Source organism: Equus asinus, chromosome 21, assembly GCF_041296235.1.
Source record: "Equus asinus isolate D_3611 breed Donkey chromosome 21, EquAss-T2T_v2, whole genome shotgun sequence".
NCBI lineage: Eukaryota > Metazoa > Chordata > Mammalia > Perissodactyla > Equidae > Equus > Equus asinus.
Window position 1 is genome coordinate 67,802,427 of NC_091810.1, and position 21,157 is coordinate 67,823,583.

A 21,157-nucleotide genomic window follows, 5' to 3' on the forward strand; every position below is an offset into this window, starting at 1 on the left:
TGCGCTTGCGTAACTGAAAATGTTTTCATGCTGTAGGAAAGCTATTTAGCGTGTTGCATTGATCCTTTTCAAACTAAGTGTGTGGAAGAGAACTAATTTTTAATCCATAGCAATTCTTGAAACTAAACACCCTAAGATGAACCTCTTTCCCACCCATTTTATTTCCAATGCTAAAGGGTTGGGCACACCAAGTTAAGAAAAATCCACAGGGTTTAGGAAACCTGCCCACAGGCAAGTAGCTCTTGGTCGGAGTGTAGCGGCTGCAGCGCAGTCCTAAACCGCCTCCCTCTTCTCCAGCTTGCAGCCTTGGGGCCTGAACCTGCGCGTTCTCTGGTTGCTGCGGCAACCCCGAGGCAGGCGTCACCCGTTGCTATGGCGCTCGGCACGCCGCAGCACGGCTGTTCCTGATTGGCTGAGGCGCCCTGGTGAGGCGGAAGAAGACGTGTTGGCATTGGCTCAGCCGGCGCCGGTTGGTGACCTAAAGGAGGATTTGATTGAAAAACCAACGGTGCAGCTGGTAGTGGTGCCCCCGAGGTTGAGGGGACCAGGAGTGGGCTGCGGGAGGGCGGGACGGGCCCCTGATCCAGAGCAGCGGGTGACAGCAGCCGAGACGATGAGAAGGGCGATTTAGAGATTGGCCTGAAGGAGGAACCCTCCCTCCGGCGCGGTGAGTGGGGCGGGAACGGGCGTTCCTCTGTTCTGGAGCGCAGCTTCGGGCAGGTTCTCCAGGGAGATGCCCGCCGGTCCTTGTGGAGCAGCTCCGAAGCCTCGGGAGTGAGCTTCACTCGACATGAGGCAGGGGCGGAGAGTGCGGGCTGTCGCGGGTAGGTGAGTCACTGTGAACCTGTCTCGTAGCACATAGGCTGGTGTTGGGCGGACGGATGGTGGGAAAGTGCCATCAACGATGTTTGATGGTCCTTTCAGTTCGATGAAGGAAATATTCTGCTTATATGGAGTCTGAGTGTGTCTCTTCCAATTTGCTCCGACACCTCCGAAGGCTCATTCATAAAACCCTTTATGGGCGTCGCTTTTCTGCCTTCCCCGTATTTGATGCTGCTCTGACTGCCCCTCTGCTTATCTGCTCCACGTTGGTGAGCCTGTCCTCTTCCATGCCTTCAGGCACTATATGTCTACTGATGACTGGAAAGCCTCCACCTGCAGCCTAGGCTGCACCACTGAAGCGACAGACCCCAAAATCCAACTGCCAGTTGACTCCACACATGTGCAACCCTAAACGCCATCTTCCCCCTCCCTCCAGACTGCCTTGCCCTTTGATTCCCTATCTTGGGCAGCACCATCTATTCAGTTACCAAAACCACATTCCGGGCAATATCTTAGACACGTACCGCCTCTTCTGCATTTCCATCAATTGTTAAGGCTATATCTTCTTTTTTTTTTTTTTTTTTTTTTTAAAGATTTTATTTTTTCCTTTTTCTCCCCAAAGCCCCCCGGTACATAGTTGTGTATTCTTCGTTGTGGGTTCCTCTAGTTGTGGCATGTGGGACGCTGCCTCAGCGTGGTCTGACAAGCAGTGCCATGTCCGCGCCCAGGATTCGAACCGACGAAACACTGGGCCGCCTGCAGCGGAGCGCGCGAACTTAACCACTCGGCCACGGGGCCAGCCCCCAAGGCTATATCTTCTTAATAGCTGTCAAATCACTTCCCATATGATGTCTCCATTCTCACTATATTACAATTTCCACCAGTCCCCTGGTTAAATCCAACATCCACCCAGCTTCTCTGATTCCAGAGTGGCTCTATCTAATCCATTTTCCCTCTATTGTTAGACTGATCTTTCCAAAAAACATGTAAGAGCATTTCACTTCCTGCAAGGATTCCCCCATTATTCTAATCCACACTGTTTAGTTAGGCCTCCCATCAGCTGTTACATCTTGGTCGTTTCCAGAACATGCTGCATTGTCTCCCATGTGTGGTAATTTCACGTGTTGCTCACACTGCCTGCAGTGCCTCCACTTTAGGTACCTTCCCCAAGCCTGCTCTCACTCCCCAATGCCCGATTACTTTTGGGCTTCCTCCTCTAGACTCTCTGTGTGAGGGCAGAGGCCACGTTTGTCTTACCACTTGTTGTATCTATCTCAGTCTCATGCACATAGCAGGGGCCCAACAAATACTGGTTAAATGAATGAATCTCTAAAATGAGAAGTTACTGTTTTTTCATGGCATCCTTATTAGTTCCAGAAAAGTCAGAAATAACTTTTGGCCAATGAAGCTTTTGCTTATAAAAGCTCAATGTTGAATTTACAGGTTTTGCTTTGATTTCTAGACCCTAAGTAGTTGGAAACTATTTCAATTCACAGTCTATATTTTGTGCCATATCATTGTGATGGTAGTCACTATATGCATAAGTTTAAAATGGGAAAAAGAGAGAGTACAGCATAGTTTGCAAGAGATAAGCTTTGGAGTCTGACATACATGGATTTGATTCCTGGCTCCAGCATTTTGTCTCTGTGACCCACAGCAAATTGCTTAGCTTCTAATCAGTTTCTTTATCTGTATAATGGGCTAATAATAGCACCTACCTCATAAGATTGTTTTAAAGACTAAATGTGCATAAACCATATCAAATGCACACTGCTTTATACTTAGTAAATTTTCACATATTTAAAAAATAAAAACGTTCCTATGGATGATTATAGCAGCTTTATTCACAATTGTCAATGCCTGCAAACAACTGAGATGTCCTTCAGTGGGTGAACGGGTAAACTGTGACACATTCAGACAATGGAATATTGTTCAGTGCTGAAAAAAAAAAAAAGAACTATCAAGCCATGAAAAGACATGGAGGAACTTTAAATGCATATTACTAAGTGAAAGAAGGCCATCTCAAAAGGCTACACATACTGTATGATTCTAACCATATGACATCCTGGAAAAGGCAAAACGATGGAGACAGTAAAAAGATCAGTGGTTGCCAGTTTTAGGGGTAAGGGAGAAATGAATAAGCAGATAACAGAGGATATTTAGGGCAGTGAAAATACCATATGATGTTGTGTTGATGGATGCATGTCATTATACGTTTGTCCAAATTCAAAGAATGTACGACAACCAAGAGTGAACCCTAAGGTAAACTGTGGACTTTGGGTGATCATGAAGCACCACTGTAGGCTCATCCTTAGTAAAAAATGTACCATTCTGGTGAGTGATGTTGGTAATGGGGGAGGCTATGAAGATGTGGGGGAAGGGGATATGTGGGAAATCTCCATACTTTTCTCTCAAATTGTCATAAACCTAAAACTGCCCTAAAAGAATAAAGCCTTTTTTTTTAAAAAAAGAAACACACTAAAGGTTGGAATTGTAAAATCTCCATGGTCAGCTCACAAAAGGTAAAAATCAATCTTTTAATACAGTCGAGTGCAATTTTTAGGACATCATTCTACTTGATCACACTGTACTACTTGATCACAAACATTTGTGTATCAACAGCCCCGATACAGTAAGAGACTCATTCATTCAATAAGTATTGGTTGACTATCTGATGGGTCCAGGGCTCCATGCTGGATAAAGGTGGATCAAAAGAAAATACAGCTAGTGAAGTCTGAAAGAAGGGCCTAGAATGTTACTCTGCCTGTTAGGGCCAGTTAAACTTTGAGGCTGAAGTCAGAGGGAACTGAGTTGAGCACTTGGATAGGTGGAGAGGACTTAGAGGGGCTTTCGATGGTCAACAACCATTTATTGAGCTCCTGGGCATTCAGCAGTGAACAAAGTCACTGTTCCCTTAGAACTTACGTTCCCAGGGGTAGTAGCGCAGAGTCCTTAGGACACAGACTCTCCAGCCAGATTGCTTGGGTTCAAATCCCAGCTCCCAAGTACTGGATATGGGCCCTCTTGCAAGTTACTTCATCTTTGCCCCTCAGTTTCCTCATCTGTAAAGTGGAATTCTTGTGAGTATTACATGAATCAACGTAGAAATCTTAGAACTGTGGTGGGCATATTGGAAGGGCCATGTAAATGTTAGCTATTCGTATTGTGTTCTACTTGGGGGAGAGAGACAAGTAAATAGATAAAAATAAAGCAAGATGGGGGTAGAAAGTGTCAACCTGGGGACAGGGTGTGTGGCATGTTTTCGGAAATGAGTCTTACATTTTTGAAAGAGTTGGTCTTCCATAGGAAAGTGAACTTTAAGTACATTCATGTATATGCCTGACATTCATGATGATAAAAAACATGAAAGTGAGCACTGAATAAAACAGATCATTTCTCATTTGGTAAAATAATTACTCATCCTTATCTAGAGGTCACATTTCCCCTCATCTCAGCTGAAATCTGCATAGTCATAATAAAGCTCATGCACTCGAGTCTGTGGAGTTGGCGTCAACTCAGAGCTTATTAAGTCTTAGATTAGGAATCGTATACTTGACATGGGTTCTAGCTTCACAACCCTCCGCTGAGTCAAAGTGACAGAATGACAATCAACTGGCTCATATCTAGAAAAGAGACTAAAGAACCCTCCTATAAGAATTAAAATAAAAACTAGAGGCAGAGTGGATAAAGCACAGCAGCCGTGACATTGACCCCGGGCCATCAGCAAAAAGTTACACAGTATTTAGTGTATTTTACATAAAAGAGAAGTGTTAATCAATTTCAGAAAACCATGGATGACGTAATATGTGATTATTAAAGGGGTAAACATTTATCTAGAAAATTCATTTAGGTGACTAGAGAGCTGGATAAATGCCACCAATATATGAGAGTTAATAGAGCATTAGATTAACAGGGAGGGCTTCGCCTGGCTATAAGTCCCTGCTCTGCCACTTACCAGCTGTGTGACCTTGACAAATTACTTAGCTTCTCTGAGCCTCAGTTCCCTCATCTCTGAAACGGGGACAGTAATGGTAGCTGCCTTATAGATTTGTTAGGAGAATTGAATGAATGTATGGAAAGCACTGAGAACGACACTGGCACAGGTAAGCACCGTGTAAATGTCTGCCTTTATTGTTGTGATTGTTACTAGATATGAGATCTCGGCCAAGTTCCTTAACTTTTCTGTGCCTCAGTTTCTTCATTTGTGAGTTGGAGATACATCGCTACCCACCTTATAGGATTGTTCTGAGGATTAAACAAATACATCAAAGTACTTATAAAAGTAAGCCCTAGAGGCCTGCCGCGTGGCCGAGTGGTTAAGTTTGTGTGTTCTGCTTCAGCCGCCTGGCGTTGGCTGGTTTGGATCCTGGGTCTGGGCCTACACACTGCTCATCAAGCCACACTGTGGCAGCATCCTACATAGAAGAACTAGAAGGACTTGCAACTAGGATATGCACTATATACTGGGGGCTTTGGGGGAAAAAAAAAAAGAGAGAGAGAGGAAGATTGGCAACAGATGTTAGCTCAGGGCCAATCTTCCTCAAAACAAAACAAAACAAAAGTAAGCCCTAAATAATACTAGTTTTAAAAACATTAAAATGAAAACTTTTTGTGACAGTGAAAATAAAACTTTTTTTTTCATTGTATGTCTAGTATTTGTCATCAGTGACTCAAAGTCAGTGAATACAGACAAATGATCTAAAATGAGCATGACAAGCCTGCAAATTGAAGTAATAACAATATTACCAATGATAATATTTGTATGTACAGCTATCATAGACACAAGAACATATTTCTGAAGCTATTGACAGTTTGAAAAGGGTTTCACTTTATTTATTTGCAACTACCATCTTGTAATGAGGATATTGTTATTTTTATTTTTCGGTAAATGAGGAAACTAATAATCAGAGAGGTCCAGGGACTTTCCGAGGTCACTCAGTGGGCGAGTGGACACCAGCTTTCCTCCGCCACTGTTGCTCCTTTTGACCACATCCCCGTGGTGTGACCAAAAGATTTCACATTCCCAAAGCTGCAAACTCTCATCAGTGGAGACCACGGCATTCACATAATGTGCATGTGGATGTCACACTTGACCTAACTGTGAATACGCATCTTTCCTTTAGAAAATTTTATTGTCCTGTTTATGTATACTTGAGGTCGTCCATATTTAACATGAATGTCTTATTTACTTTGTGGCTCCTTATGTTTATAAAGAGATTTTTGTCAAACCAACATTCTGTAATAGCTGGATACTGCTCAGCTGGGACTAACTTCTCATTTGCTGATAGTTTTTTCCATATCTTTATTCTCCATATCAAAACAACGATACCCCAGTTATACTTGGAGCTTCCCAGTCATGTTTCTCTTGGGATGTGTTCATTCATTCATTCATTCAGCAGTCATTTATTGAATACTTCTTTTGTGTTAAACTAGCAATACTGTGCTAGATACTGGGATGAGCAAACTGGCTGTCATCCCTGTCTCTGACTAGTTTACAGTAAATTAAAGGAGACAGACGTGTATTTATTGAATTATTACCTGAATCTGCTTTTTTATTAAGAGCTGCAAGGCAGTGCCTGGTGGAGTTATGACGCCATCAAGGAAGTTGGCAAAATTTTTTTTAAAGAATGGATACTTGAGTTGAGACATGATAGATGAGCCTTCTAGGCCTTTCCATACCAATCTGGCCCCTAAGTCCAGGAGTAAAGTTGCTGGGATGTCCAGGAGAAACAGGTCTGGGGCAGGTATTCAGGGGCCAGATGTGAGTGGAGCTGTCTGGGGGCAGGTGGGGGCAGAGACGTTATCTGGTGGAACACCACAGGCCTTGTTAGTTTTGTTTTTATCCTAAGATAAATGAGAAGCCTATAAAGGCTTAATTGGTCAGATTTGTCCCATACAAAGGGTGCTTTTGTTGCTGTGTGGAGAACAGATTTCTTGTTGTTGGGAGCTGGGAGACATTGGAAGTTGAGGGACCACTTAGGAAGTGACTCCTGTAGTTCAGATGAGCAATGATGTAGACCAGGGTGTTGGCAGTGAGAGGTGAACAGATAGGAACCACATTGAGTAGGAAAACAATCAGGATTTAGTAAACAAATGGCTAAGGGGGTGACAAAGAGGAAGCCGTCATTGTTCTGAGGTTCAAGCCCAACAGCCGCACTTTCTTTGAGACTGACTACTTTGTTCCATAAGTTGGCTGTAGTCTTGGAGGCCACCACTCATTCATCTACCCATCACTCACTGCTCTCCACATTCCTCAGCTCCAGCTCAACTCATCTCCTCACCACTTCCCAAAGCCACTCTCCAGATCTTGGCTTCATCCCTTTGTTCATTCCCCTGGAATATTCTTCACCCACCTGCCTGTTCTTCAAGTGCCCAGTTCACAAAGCTTTCCAATGCTCTTCAGCCCACAGTGATTTTCCTTCCCCTGAATTCATTCAGTTTATAATTTCCTTTGGAAATTAATTTTCTCTGCTTTTTGACATTTCTAGTGTTCTTATTTAGTCCCTTGTATTAGGCTGAAACATAAGAAATTGTCCTTTTTTTTAAAGGCCTAATATCAAGTTTCATATTGTTTAACCTACAGATTTATGATTTCCTACACACACTGAGTTGTGAAGAGATTGTTTTGGCAGTCCCCAGTAGTGTCTTGTGCACAGTTAGAACATTGTAAATAATAAAATGCACTTAAAATGAAATATTATTCAATGAAATTTAATTTTATTTCATGGCTCAGAAAGTACTTCTAGTTTCTTGCGTGCCACCAATTGTCGTGAACATCAGTGTGTTTACCCAGCGTTCTCTTCCTCCTTAGAAGGTCTAGGGGGTTGGGCTGAATCCTTATTCACTTATAACCACTGTGACTCACTTATTATCATGACTTATTGCCATGATGGTTAACTTTTTGGGGAACATGCTTTAGACCATGTCTTATTCAGTGCAGTATCCTCGGTGCCTAGTATATACGAAGGGATCAATAATTATTTCTTAAAGGAATGGGTGAATAACGTTGTCACCTTTCTCTCTCACACAGGAACAGGAAATAGAATGCAATCTTGCTAAGTTGGGGTCAATGAGAAAAGAGAAATTTAGTGTGCTACTTTAGTTATTTTCATTGACTGGTTAATATAAATTCTTCCTTCACATCGTCTGGCTCTTTTTTCCTTTTTCAATATCCCTACTTAATATATGGGTCTCAGGTTCACTTGTTCTAACACAGTCATGTTATAAACTATGTCCCGAGTAGGCTAGGGTTAGCAGCCGGGTAAGACACCGACACAGACATATCACAAATATCATTATGCAGTGGCAGTTGAGGTGATCCATGGAGTCATCATTCATATTTGCAAGTATTTCCCTTTATCATGAAAAATGTGAATTTGAATGGGAATAAAGGTTGAAAATAAGAATATTCTCATGGTATCTGTTGCCACATATTCTAGTTGATTTTGGAGCAGCACTCTCTGACCAACTTGGGTTACTATCAGCCAGAGGAAAATGAGGCAAACTCTTAAAGGAGTGTCTACCATATAGCAGATGGTCAATAAGTGTTTGGGGAAATGAGTGGGAGACTGTCAGAATACTGTTAGCGTTTTTTATTCCTTTTACTCTCAAGTGCCTGTTTAAATATAAAATAGAGAATTGTTAAGAGTATAAACTATTTGCACAAGGAAGTTGTCCAGTCTACTGACTCAGGAGCAGGGCCATGAGAATACTTGCCCTTAGCTGGCAACACACTCCTGCCAATGGAGGTTCTATAGCAACTGTGTCTTTGTTTTCCACCTTATGATGATATTAAAATACACCACCTACCTATTTCACATGAGTGGACCAGGATGAATGAATGGATGTTTATGAGAACTCCGGGGTCCAGGAGGTGAAGTTATGCAAGCATTGATTGTTATTATTTCACCCTCGCCCTTGGCTAAAGGCTAATGTCAACAAATTCTCTCTTTCCCATCTACCCCAGAGTTTGCCATTGAGATCGAAACCCTGAAAATGAGTGGGCTCTGTTCTTCTTCTACTCCTAAAGGTGCTGTGTGGCCTTGGACACATTTGACCCCTCTGGGCCTCAGTTTCCTCATGCGTTAAATGAAGGACGCCAAATCATAGTCTGCACCTGATGACCTGTAGATCTGTTTTGTGTGTCCTGTGCAGGTGTTTTGTTTTGTTTTGCTTTATTTTTAATGTGATTTTGAATCCCTTTAGAGAAGATGTGCCACCTTAGGTTTGACTGAAGCCTTGCCACTCTGTATCATCTACCCTACACCTGTCATTCATTTACATTCTGGTCCTGGGCCTGGAAGGTGCTAGACCCTTGATGCTGGATGTTCTCTAAAGTTCTTTCTTGTAATGACTGTCTCTGTTCTTCTAGTCCTAGCATATTTCCCATTGAAGAACAATAACAATGTGATATAAGGGATAGAATCACATCTACGGTTTAGAGGACCAGACTCCCTTTTGAGCTGTGATAGGTCTAAGCAAATCATGTGTCTTACAGGAGTTCCTAGACTTTTTGGTCACTTTACCTTTTTTTTTTTTTTTTTTTTGCTGAGGAAGATTAGCCCTGAGCTAACATCAGTTGCCAATCTTCCTCTTGTTCTGCTTGAGGAAGATTAGCCCTGAGCTAACATCTGTGCCAGGCTTACTCCACTTTATATGTGGGTTGCTCCCATAGCATGGCTGATCAGTGGTATAGGTTTTCACCCAGGATCCAGACCCATGAACCTGGGCCACTGAAGCCAAGCAGGCCAAACTTCACCACTATGCCATGGAGCCAGCCCCTGATCACTTTACTTTTAAAATGTGTCTGTGTGTGTCTTTTATTTTCCAGTAATTTGTCCAGTTTAACTTGACACTTCCTGTGCAGGATGTATAGTTTTCTAAGACACAACTAATTTGAAAAAACCAATCACTGTATCTGTGAGTTTAAGTGCAATTATTGTTTGTAAAAAGAAACCCTTTCTCTATTCTCAAAGCACTTTACTTAAATAAACTAAAGTGGCCAACGCATTTTTAAGTGTTTATTTTGAAATAATTTTAGACTTATATATAAGCTGCAAAAATAGCACAGTGAGTTCCCATATTCCGTCCGCTCCACTTCCCCTAATGTTAGCATCTTGCATCACCAAGGTACAGTTATTAGGGTTAAAAAATTAATGTTTAACCCATGCATTTTAACCCATTTTTCTTAGTTCTGGTTGCTCCAAGTGAATTATATCTTTTTTTAACCACTTTTTTCAAAGAACCACTATTAAAGGAATTTAGAGAGAAAATATCTACAGTAAAGGGATTGGAGAAATGACTTTTCCTTTTGCATTGTCAGCCAGTTCTGAGGCTGAAAGTTCTCTAAGCTTCTGTAATGCTGACTTGAACACAGCCAGAACTGAAACTTGTCAGCTAATATGGAGGTTAACCATAATTCATCAAAGGAAGGAAGGACTCCTGTTGTCGGTACAAGGAAGTTCTAACTTCTTTTTGTGGTAGGGTTCATAGCAGTTTATTTTAGTGCTTTTTCAAATTAATAAACCTGGTGTGGCCATAGTGGTAATTACCTTTGGTCATGCCAAACTCTCTTACTGCGATTACTAAGTGCTTTTTTTTTAACTGTTAGTAAATGTAATAAAAAAAGAGGAATATTTACAAAGATGCAACCTAAGTGATTAGAAGGAAAAAAAAGGAGTTTATGGGGTTTAAAGCTACTTCCCATAATGAATCAAATGACTTTCTGTTTTATCTTTCGTAAACTTGAGGCCATTTAAGGATCTTTTGAGCTGCTAAGGCAACTGTGGAATAAAAAAATTTCTGGGTGGAGAATCTGAAGACCATATCACAAATATTCACCATGTGATTGAGTTAGTGGGTTTATATTGCACAATTTAGATTAATTACAGTCAATTAGGTAATTTTACCATGGCATGGATATCATTCCCTGTCATGTGTGTTTACTCTGCAATTACCAAGAGATCATGAGCAAACGAGGTGTCTGTCTCTGGGGACTTGTTTTAGCATTAACCCAAATTTCAGATGACAATAGAAGAAAGGAATTACTTTTGAGAGTTCCTTTTTTAAAATGGATTTAAAAATTCAACCATGAGTCAACTGTGATCATGCCTGTCCTTGACTAGTGCTGTACACACCAGACCCCTCTGGCTATCCTATCCTGTGAGGTATGCGAAGATCTTTTCTCTCTCGTCTGGGACGATCTTTGGGTCCCATGGCTGAGATGTACAAATGAAAGATAGTGAAAGTTTCTTTTTTTAAAGTGAGATGCATCTGTGTTTTATATACAGTCTTTCCTTCTGTGCCCACTCCATTTCTTTAAAGAAAAAAATACTCAATTTCAGCTTTCCCATTTAGAATCAAAGGAAAATCCACGTGAGTATGTGTGTAGCAAGTAGTGTAATCTCTTTGGCCTCATCTCATCTGTAAAATAAATGTTAGAAAATGAGTGGTTTTCTATTTTTGTTCTTAGCGGTGGAACCCTTTTCTCAAATGAAACAGGACGCAGAACCCCAGAGAAGTAGGGTGGCTTGGATTTAAGTGGGGAGCCCAGGTTCAGCCCGGGCTGGTACTTGTCTCAGCCTCTCCCAGCTCACTCTCACCCTCTCCTGGTTGTCCGGGAATTGACAACTACTGGGTTAGTCCCTCAGGCTCTGTACTCAGAGGACTGGTTCTCTGACGATCACCTAGAGTTGCCGTGAAAAGAATATTGTTATTTGAAAGTAGACACTTCAATTATTTAGGCTAGTGCTATTCGGATGGTCTTCAGACTGGCATATTACTGGTCCATGAGGAAATAAGTATAAAATCGAGAGTAAGCATTTAGAAATGTTTACAGCAATTCAACATTGCTGAGATATGTGAGCACATGCTCGGTGGACTTATCCTGCTGAACAGGTTGTAGACCAAAAGTGTTAGTCCAGAATAGATTGTAAATTTAAAAAAAAAATCTTCATAGATAGCTTGAGAAGCATTGTTCGTGAATACTATCTTATACAGAGCTCTAATTTCCCTCCTAAAGACTGAATCAGTGAGATAATTCTCGAGTGTTTTCATGACAATTATAACATTACAAATGCTCATCAATTGATTTGATTTATAAGGAAACTTTATGAAAGATTTTTGAACTAAAAGAGTAATGAGACGGGTTTTTTTTTTTTTTACGTAATTCTTTTATCCATTGTTAAAAAGCAAATAATTCACAAAATTTGGTGAAAAAATACCTGAGCCACTCCTTACAGATTGTGACACAAATATTTTTTGAGTTCTTATATGGTGCTTACACTGTGCCACGCACTGTTCTAAGTGCTGTGCTGTGTCCTGGGGGTTTGTGGATAAAATGAACACGTTCTCTGCCCACATGGGGCTTGTGATCTAGTACAAAGAAACCAGTAAGAGGACAAGAGAATTTCCGATGTTGACAAGCTCCAGAAGAAAGTAAAACAGGGTGATGTGGTAAGGATGAATGTGTGGGGGTGGGTATATCGTACAGGTTCATCAGAGAAACCCTCACTGAGGAGGGGCGATCTGAGCGGAGACCTCAATGACACAAAGAAGCCAGCCTGAGAATATGAGAAGGGAACAACAAGCACTAAGTGCCAAGGCTTTCGGGCAAGAATGAAGCTGGCGTGTTCCTGGGCCGGGGAGAAAACCAGCATGGCTGAAGTGGAGTAAGCAAGAGGGACAGGATAGAAGAGCTCAGAGACATGAAAGTCATGGTTAGAAGCCAAGTGCAGTGGGAGGCCACAGGAAGGTTGTAAACCACTGAGTGGCAGGATCTGATTCACATTTTAAATTAATCCCTTGAGTTCCTGTGGATATAGAAGAGCAAAGGTGGAAGCAGAGAGAACAGTGAGGAGGCGGTGGCAGTGGTCCAGCAAGAGGAAATGGCAGCTCAGAGTAGAGTGATAGCAGTGGGAGTAGAGACGAGTGAAAGCTCACTGATTTTGTTGGTGGCTTAAACATAGGAGGTAAAGGAAAGTGAGGGATTAAGAATGACCCCTCAATTTTTTGTCTAGACTAGCTGGGTGGTGCCAGTGACTGAGACAGGGAGCACCAGGGGAATTTGATACTGGAGGTGGGGGTCAAGAGTTTTGTTTGGGGTATTTTATATTGGGGATGCCCACTAGACGTCCAGCTGGTGGCTGTGAATTCAGTAAGTCAGGATGGGGTTAGGGCTGAACAAATAAATTTGGAATTATGGATGGTACATAAAGCCATGGGACTGTAAGAGATTTCTTAGGGAGAAGGGGCAGAGGGAGAAGAGATGTGGGCCAAAGACCGAGCTAGCTGCTAGGCCATGACGTTATGCTAGCATTTTAGAGGTCAAGTAAAGGAGGAGGGAAATTCCACTCCATAGTTGAGAGCTGCTGTGGTAGACTCTGCTCAGTGGTATCCACAGCAAAGATTCTTGTACCTTCCTCACTCACAGCTCTTCCACTGGAGTGATCAGAGTGGATGACATGAGCATTCCACCCAGAGCCTCTCCCATCCCTTAAGACTGTTTCTGTGACCCAGGTGTTGTCTTCAATGTTCTTTTGCTTCTAACAGCCAGTTCCTATGACTCTTTTTTGTAAGATTCCCCTCAAGCTACTGGAATCTTCTTGCCCCCAGACAGGAATGTCTTGGGGGTTATGACTTCCATTGGTGCCTCTTAACCAATGACTGAAGGCCACAGGAGCACAAAAGCCCAAGTCCCTTCCCTCAGGTCTAGACAGCTCTGAGACATTACCTACACTCCAGAGCTCCCCATGGAATCAGACTGAAGCTACCCCCTGGAGAGTTCTTGCCTTAGGTAGCACCCTTGCTTGACCTCTCTGGGGAACACTTCCTCAGGAAATTGTCTCTGGGCCTATTGACTTAAGATATGAACTACCCTTCCTCCTCCCGCCCTCATTTTAGATTAGAACCAGTGGTATAGTGTGATGATGGTATAGTGGGATTGGATTAAATATTTTAAGCAGTCCTGAATTCTCAAAGTTATTTTCAGAATAGTTTCCATATTAACAGCCATCAAGTAGAAAAGATTTTGTTTTTTAGCCTAAAGGCAATTGTCTGTTTCTACTGATTCTGGTGAATTTGTTTATTGGTTAATTAAGTGAAACATTTCCAGGGAGTTATCTATTTTCACTCTTCCAGCTCACAGAGTAGACGCCAATCTGAAACTGATAAAACTAATAGATGATGATTTCTTGTTCACAGAGCAGGTCAATAAAATTACGGGGATTAAACAGGGGAATAAGACGGTGTGTTTAGCACAGCTGGATTGTGGTAGATGTGATCTCCTTCTAGCAGAAGAAGCCTGTGCTTTTCCACATATTTTTCTGTGCTGATCGTTGTGGCTTTCATTTCTGACTTCCAAAATGGTCTGTAGCTATGGTTTGAGCAGGAGTTTGAAGCCAACAGGCCAGTGTGTCTATGTGGAATTTTCCCTCTGTCCTTGAGGGAAAAGTAAAATTAGATTCAATTTATTTTGACTGGATTTCTATTTATTTTAGAACTTTTGTGGCATTTTAATATCCATATATAAGGCACTTGGATCTTTTGCTTTTAAAAAATTATTTACAGATCTTTCCTCTCTCCCATCCTCTCTCCCTCCCTCTTTCCCTTCCTTTTTTCTTTCTTTCTTTTCAAAGTAAAGCAGATGGTGAATCGAATCTCTATCTGAATATTTCACAGAACATATTTTAAAGTTCCTAAGTAGGTTTCCTTTTCCTGTGATAGAATCACATACCTGTGACAGCCTCTTTTACTTTTTGCAATTTTCAAAATGTTTGTGATTGGACATAGTAAACATCCACTAAATATTTGTTGAATAAATGAGTCTGTGGTGCTATGTCCTAGGCACAATCCTAAAATATTAATATTGTGCTTTTCTTGGGTGTGCATCTGTGTTAAGAGCGTTGGTCCCCAACTCTTATTCCAGTTCATCTCTTTGTCACAAATATGACAACTATATTGGGAAAATCATTTTTAAATACTTAAACTGTCTTTGTGCATTTCACAAAATTAAATTTTACTGGATTCTGTTGAGTGAAACGCCCATTGGCACATTTCTTTCACCTCTAAATACCTCTGGAACACTTGGATTCTGACCGTTGATTTCATAAGACATTGAGACATGCAATTATAAGACAATCATGCATGCTTTTTCATGCCTGAAAACACTCTGAAGTCAAGCTGTGGCATTGAAGCACAGTTGGAAAATTTTATATCCAATCAAATTAAACCAATAGTTTATTTCATTTCGTATTTGCTATGTAATTGAATGCATGAGTACCTTCAACTTTCTTTTTATTTTTATTCTGGAAATTAACAATTGAATCAGAAGCGATTAAGGAAAAAAAGGCAAACAAATAAATTGTTTCTCTCCATTGGTGAACTCATACTCCTCTTTTGAGTAGGAGTGGGAAATAGTATTAAAATTTATCCTAGGAAGGGGTGACTGTGATGACTACAAAGCTTAATTCAGAAGATTGAAATGCCTACGGGGCTGTATTCCCAGGCTGGCCAGCCTCATTGTCTGGATTGTCGCAAAACAAAATTCAACGGAATAAATTATAAGATCTTATTGGCTTTTCAGTGATTCATGAATCCAGCAGCATCCAATCTAACAGATAGAAAGGAGCTCTGAGAAGCTGTGCAAAATCAAAGAGTTTATAGGCAGAAGGGAGCAGGAACAAGGAACTTACACTACGCAAAAAGCGGATTGGTTATTATAAGGTTACTGTCAACCTAAATAAGGAGGTAAACTGAGGCAAGCTCTAATTACCAGAAATTGAGTTTATATGGGAATAGCAGAGGAATTGCAATCTTTGAAATGCATGCTATAGCAAGCTACAGGCAAGATCTTTGAGGGTTTGGGTATTTCTGGGCAAGGAGTGCAAAGAGGGGGAGGTCCAGCCAGAGTTCAAGGATCGCAAAGGATTCTTGACGGATGTTCATTGGTCAGTAGACAAGTCTCAATCTTCTACAAATTAGACATTTACAAGAAATCAGTCTCTCAGTTTTTAAGTTCCGTCCTTCTGAGGGTGCATGCATGAGATTCTCCATTTCATATACTCCAGTTTCATTTTAGTTTGAAATCCTTTCACATTGCTTTCCCTAAAGGGGCTGGCAGGGATTTATCGAGCAGATTACCTAACTAATACTGATCAGGTGATTCCTGATTGACTGGTTTAAGTTTCCATTTCTGGGAAAGTTGAAACTGTAATTAAGTTTAGTGACCTGGGACTTAGCATTAGTGACTCCATTTTGGGCTTGTTGTCTTGTTATTAACAGAATGGTTGAGTAAGTTCAGAGGCTGTGCAAGACTGACTCAATTCTTGCAGAAGAGCTTATGAGTGAAGTTAACTCACATGGGGATTCAGGTGGCAGCTCAAAAATTTTAGGAATTCTGGAAATCCAGTGACATCATGTGTTGTCTTCTTTACTGTAAAGCTTATTTGTGAGTATGTGGGGCTTTCTCTGGGACTCTTAGGGGCATGACCCATGATGAGGGAGGAACCCTGTGAACTAACTGCATATGGTTAAGGATGCTTGTGGAAAAAGACAAATAGGATGTCATAAAGGCATCAGTTGGGCTTTAGGTATTTGCTTATAGATATATATTTTGGAAACCCAAAATGAAGGCCCTTTCCCTGACATGCACAATACTTGGGGTCATTCTATGTGAAATCAAGGATGACTCAGAAAATATGGGCTCCTGGGCTACTCTAATTATAAGCTATGCCCTAAGTATATCCAAAGGCCTTTAAATGATAAATAGTAAATGGAATTCATGTTAGCGTTTTTATTATTGTGTTAGAAATAAGTGTTATAAGAGAATTTTGCCTGTATTAATTGAGAATATTTTGGAGCACACAACCCAACTAAAGTTTTTCCCTCTGGTTTACTTTGAAAGGAATGCGATGTTAATTCTGGGGCATTGATGTTTTACAATGCCTGATCAAGACAAAAAGGTGAAGACCACAGAAAAATCAACTGATAAAAAACAGCAGGGAATCACCACCAGGTAACCCCATACTGAGTCCTTGCTAATTATTAACTTAGGCAATGGCCAGCAACCAGATATAAAGGCTTTTTGAGAAATACAGTAGGCGCTTGACAACTGCTCCTCTGGGTCACAGTGTTTACTGAAACGTGTGATCATTTCTAGAGTTCTAAAGGAAATGTTTAGTGTGTATATGTTTCAGTCTATAAAAGCGAACCTCCACGTGGTAATGCCATCAGTGGGTAATACGCCTAGTTCCCCTGGAGTCTTCTGATGGTTGACACTGTGTTATTCTTTTTCCTAGGGACTATTCAGATCTTAAAAGACTTCGGTGCCTTTTGAACGTTCAATCAAGCAAACAACAGGTAGTGTTTTCAATGAAAGTGCATGTATTAGTAAAGAGAAATCACATATTTCCAAAGGGCTCCATTTGACATCTTTATGAATGATATGTCTACTTTTCTTTGTTCTTTCACGTTTTGTGTTTCTTTATCTGGCTGTTTCTCTCATGCCTGGTCAGGTTCTGCCAAGACTTGGAATCCACAGCCTTTTCATTCTTCTCCTCCCCTTCCTGGGCCCTGCTTTATGCTATCTTCATTGCCACGTGTCCCATTAGCAAAGATCTTCAGTCTAGAAACAGCGTACTCTTCTGTTGAACGCCCCGTGTTTGACTCTTCAGAGCTTTATGGAAATTGATTTTTCCAAAACACTATCACATTTCCTTTCTTCTCCCCTCCACCCCTCTTCATTCTTCCCACTTGCTCCAGTATGACTCTTGAGGCCTACTGCAAATTGTATCTCACTGAAAAGAGGGGAGAGGACTGAGATTTGGCCATTTTTATTATAGCATTTTAATATTTTTATTAGGGAAAGAATGGTACTTCTGCTTGAATTTATCTCTAAATGTCTCTTTTTGGTTTTTTCTATAAGACTTTGGAGAGTCATGAGATTAGAGGTCATCCATGGAGGTGTGGGAAACAACATAGCAATGCTAATAATAATGATAATAGCAGATACTTATTTAGCACTGGCAACTAGTAAATGGCAGGGATGGGACTTGAACTCTGGTGGCATGGCTCCCAAATCTACTAAGCTATACTTATTTAAGTAAATTTATTTAGGAGCTCCTGTGCTGGTAATTTAGCCCTGATGGCTTTTGTTAAGTCAGCTGAATTTACCAGGGAGCTACAGTATTTTTATCTATTTATTTATAGTGGAGAATGAGTTTCTAATGATTTGTTGGCATATAAAGGCCAAATAATGATACTTCATATTTAGGAGCACTTGCTATGTTCCTGGTGCTTTACCTGCATCTTACTAACTACAACTCCCACTTTGACAGTTTGGGAAACTGAGGCACAGAGAAGTTAAGTGGCTTATCCAAGACCATACAGACAGCTAGTGGTGGAATACAGATCTGAACCCAAACACTCCATTTTTTCAATGTGTGCCACTAACCACTGAAGATATCTTCTAAATGACTCGTGTAGTTGAATTACAGTTTAAAAAAATAGTTGAATGAGCATTGATTTGGAGTATGCATGGCCTTAAAATATCTTTTCTCCTGTTAGTTCCTTCTTCTCTGTTATTAGTGCCACCACCTTCCAGGAAATCTTTTCTTCTCATCCATCCATTTCAGCAGTCACGCTCACCCTTTGTCTGTCTCCACACTGCAAAAATAATCTTCCTGGCTCACTGCTCACAAACCTTCCTGAATGATTGGCCCAAGTCAAGTCCATTCTTTCTTAGTAAGGAAAGCCAGATGGCTCAGCACACAGTTTTGGTTATAGTTCCCATTCTGTCTCACTGTACATCCGAAGACGGAACCATAATGTCAAAGACTTCTACCTTTTTCTTTTACTATTCCCTTCTCCCAACTTTACCCTCCTCCCAAATTTTCTTCCTGTAAAACATTATCTGTTTCCAAGACCCAAATCTAAGAACACCCCTTCCAGAAAAAAGCTTTCCTTTATCTTCCGTTCTAGAAGTCAACTGTCTCTTCTCAAAGCACCTTCTTCCACTGTTGTGGCATTATTTTCTTCCTTATTTTGGAAGAACTTGTCTACATGTCTAATTTCCTGACTAGATTGTATATTTCCCAATGCCAGCAACTTTGACTTTGCCTCTGGTTCATGCATCCTCTATTCGATGAGTTTTTGGTCAGTTTTTGCTAAATTGAATTGTGACTTAAGAATTAGGTCACTACATGAGTATGTAGAACCTCCTGGCCAGGGTAAAAGAAACACCAATGGTGGTTTTTTGGCTCTAATTTTCCAATTTTGAAGCTCATGCTGACTAGACCTATTGTGTTCCCTTTCAACACCACTTCCTTGTTAATTAAAGTGAGTTTAATAGTCTCTCCTCCCCCCTAACCAATTTTAGAATTTTCAGTCTGTTTTCTGACAAGTTCACATGGCATATCTCTTTGTAAAATATTTCATGCGTACAAAAATGCATATTTGTAATTCTTGAATTATTCAGAAAGTAGATTGTTCTAAGAAAAAATGAAAATAAGTGCCCTCAATTATATGAAGGTCCTGAGGTTCACAGAATTCATTCCTAATTCAGTTTATAAAACTTTCATGCATTTGTAATTTTGAAATAATAAATGTTATTCTGAACACCCTGTTCTTCTTTCTGTAAAATAGTGTGCAGACATTTACAGGAGGAGAAAGATATTGGAAAGAATAAATCAAGAATTTATTTATACCTTGCTTGTTTCAGAAAGAATGTAAGGAGGCTTATAAAAATATATAAAGTGTGACAGGTTATCATAAATTAAAACCAGGACCAAAGAAGCAAGAAAACAAGAGTTGGGAATAAGGGGGAGTCAGAGACAGGCAGAAATGCCCATCAAAATGTGCAAGTGGGCCACACAATTGGCTGGGAGATTTTTAGCAGTCAATTTGAAAAGGGAAACCTGGGATTAAGGTCCACTCACCTGAATTTCTGTTCTAACAAGACCTGGCCTGTTATTTGCAAATAGGCCAAGATGGCCAATTAACTGGTTGCGAAGGAAATTGACATTGTGGGTTTAGGAGGAGAACTGCAAAGAACTAAATGTCCTAAATCTAAACCTCTAATGAGCCAAGCCACTTCCCTCATTGTTTCATTATGTTCCAGTGTTCTACTTTTGTTTCTCCTCACTGTTTGCTCTGTGTGCCTCTGTGCATCTTTCTTCACCACAGTAGAGCCTGCCGTTCTGTTGGACAGTCCTACAGTCGGACTGAAGTGGGGACAGAGACACACTGAGGAAGAGGGGCCCCACTTCATCACAAACAGAGGTGGAATAATCATAGCCCAGTGAAACCAAATAATTCAAGAAAAAGAATCGTCCCAGAGTTGTTGAAGCAAAATGAAATTATAAAGTTGGTTGGAAGTTTCATCAGAGGTTTTCACAAATCTTGAAATAATCTGTCTAGAGGTGGAATTCAATTTTTTTTCTACATTTAAAGCTACAGGCAGCTGAGAAATTGGTTTGCAATTAAAAAAATAGATGGAAGAAAGAAGAAAAATTAATTCATTACATTCATTGCCTTGAAATAAAAGAGGTTTTGATAGATGCTGTGAAGAGAAAGAGTATACGGCGTGCATCTTGTGTTCTGAGAGACCAGCATAGAAAGGACAATTATGATATATGATAAGTCAAGACATGAATCCTGGATGGATTGGACGGAGAGTGGGGATATGGATTTGGGGAGGATGAAGAGCCACTTTTAGCTTGAGAACCAAGGAGGGAGATGGTTCTTGAAAAATGGGCTGGCTTTCCATCCATTGATAGGAAAGGGATTCTAGGTGAAGTGAGTAAAATAATCAGATATCTGAAGGAAAGAAGATAACAAGCATTTAAGAAAAATGGTGACTAGACATTTCTAGTGGAAGGAATAATAAAGCTAGAAGAAATTATGCAGTGTCTGAAGGCTCATTTACAAATTTTGTATTTGATCCCATAAGCAACAGGGAATGTTGAAATTTTCAAAGAGAAGTGACATGATCAAATTGTTAGGGAGGCCCTTTGCTTCAATCTCTAGTCTCTTTCCTTTCCACTCATACTGTTCAAGCTGCTCAGGTACCTTTCAGGTTCTAGAACGCAGTTTTTCTCTGGCTTCCAACCTGTGTAAAAATCTGCCTGGAATATTCTGGGACACTCCTGGCATCCTGGTCCAAGACCCACCCTATCTCTCCTCTACTTTCTACCCCAACAAATCCTTGTTCACTAATTTTGCAGCACGTTCTCATGCTAGTTTAACCCCTCCCCCACCCCCACGGGACTGTAAACTCCTTGGAGACAGAGACCATGGCTGTTCTGCTTACTATATATCCAGTGTCTCACACATCTGGTAA

At 40.8% G+C, this 21,157-nt stretch overlaps 1 protein-coding gene across 7 annotated transcripts in view; it reads left to right on the forward strand.

Annotated features, from left to right (window-relative positions):
• The first annotated feature begins 465 nt into the window (after window positions 1-465).
• NEK10 (NIMA related kinase 10) overlaps window positions 466-21,157 on the forward strand; it is a 214,473-nt gene continuing 193,781 nt past the window's right edge. For 5 of the 7 annotated variants that reach the window (XM_014840925.3, XM_014840923.3, XM_070492810.1 and 2 more), the window contains exons 1-3: window positions 487-667; window positions 16,724-16,834; window positions 17,118-17,178. In XM_014840925.3, the coding sequence (XP_014696411.3) occupies window positions 16,761-16,834; window positions 17,118-17,178 (135 nt within the window). In that variant the 5' untranslated portion in view covers window positions 487-667; window positions 16,724-16,760. Of the gene's footprint in view, window positions 668-16,723; window positions 16,835-17,117; window positions 17,179-21,157 lie in introns of all 7 variants that reach the window. The other 2 variants (XM_044754603.2, XM_044754604.2) reach the window with 2 other exon arrangements.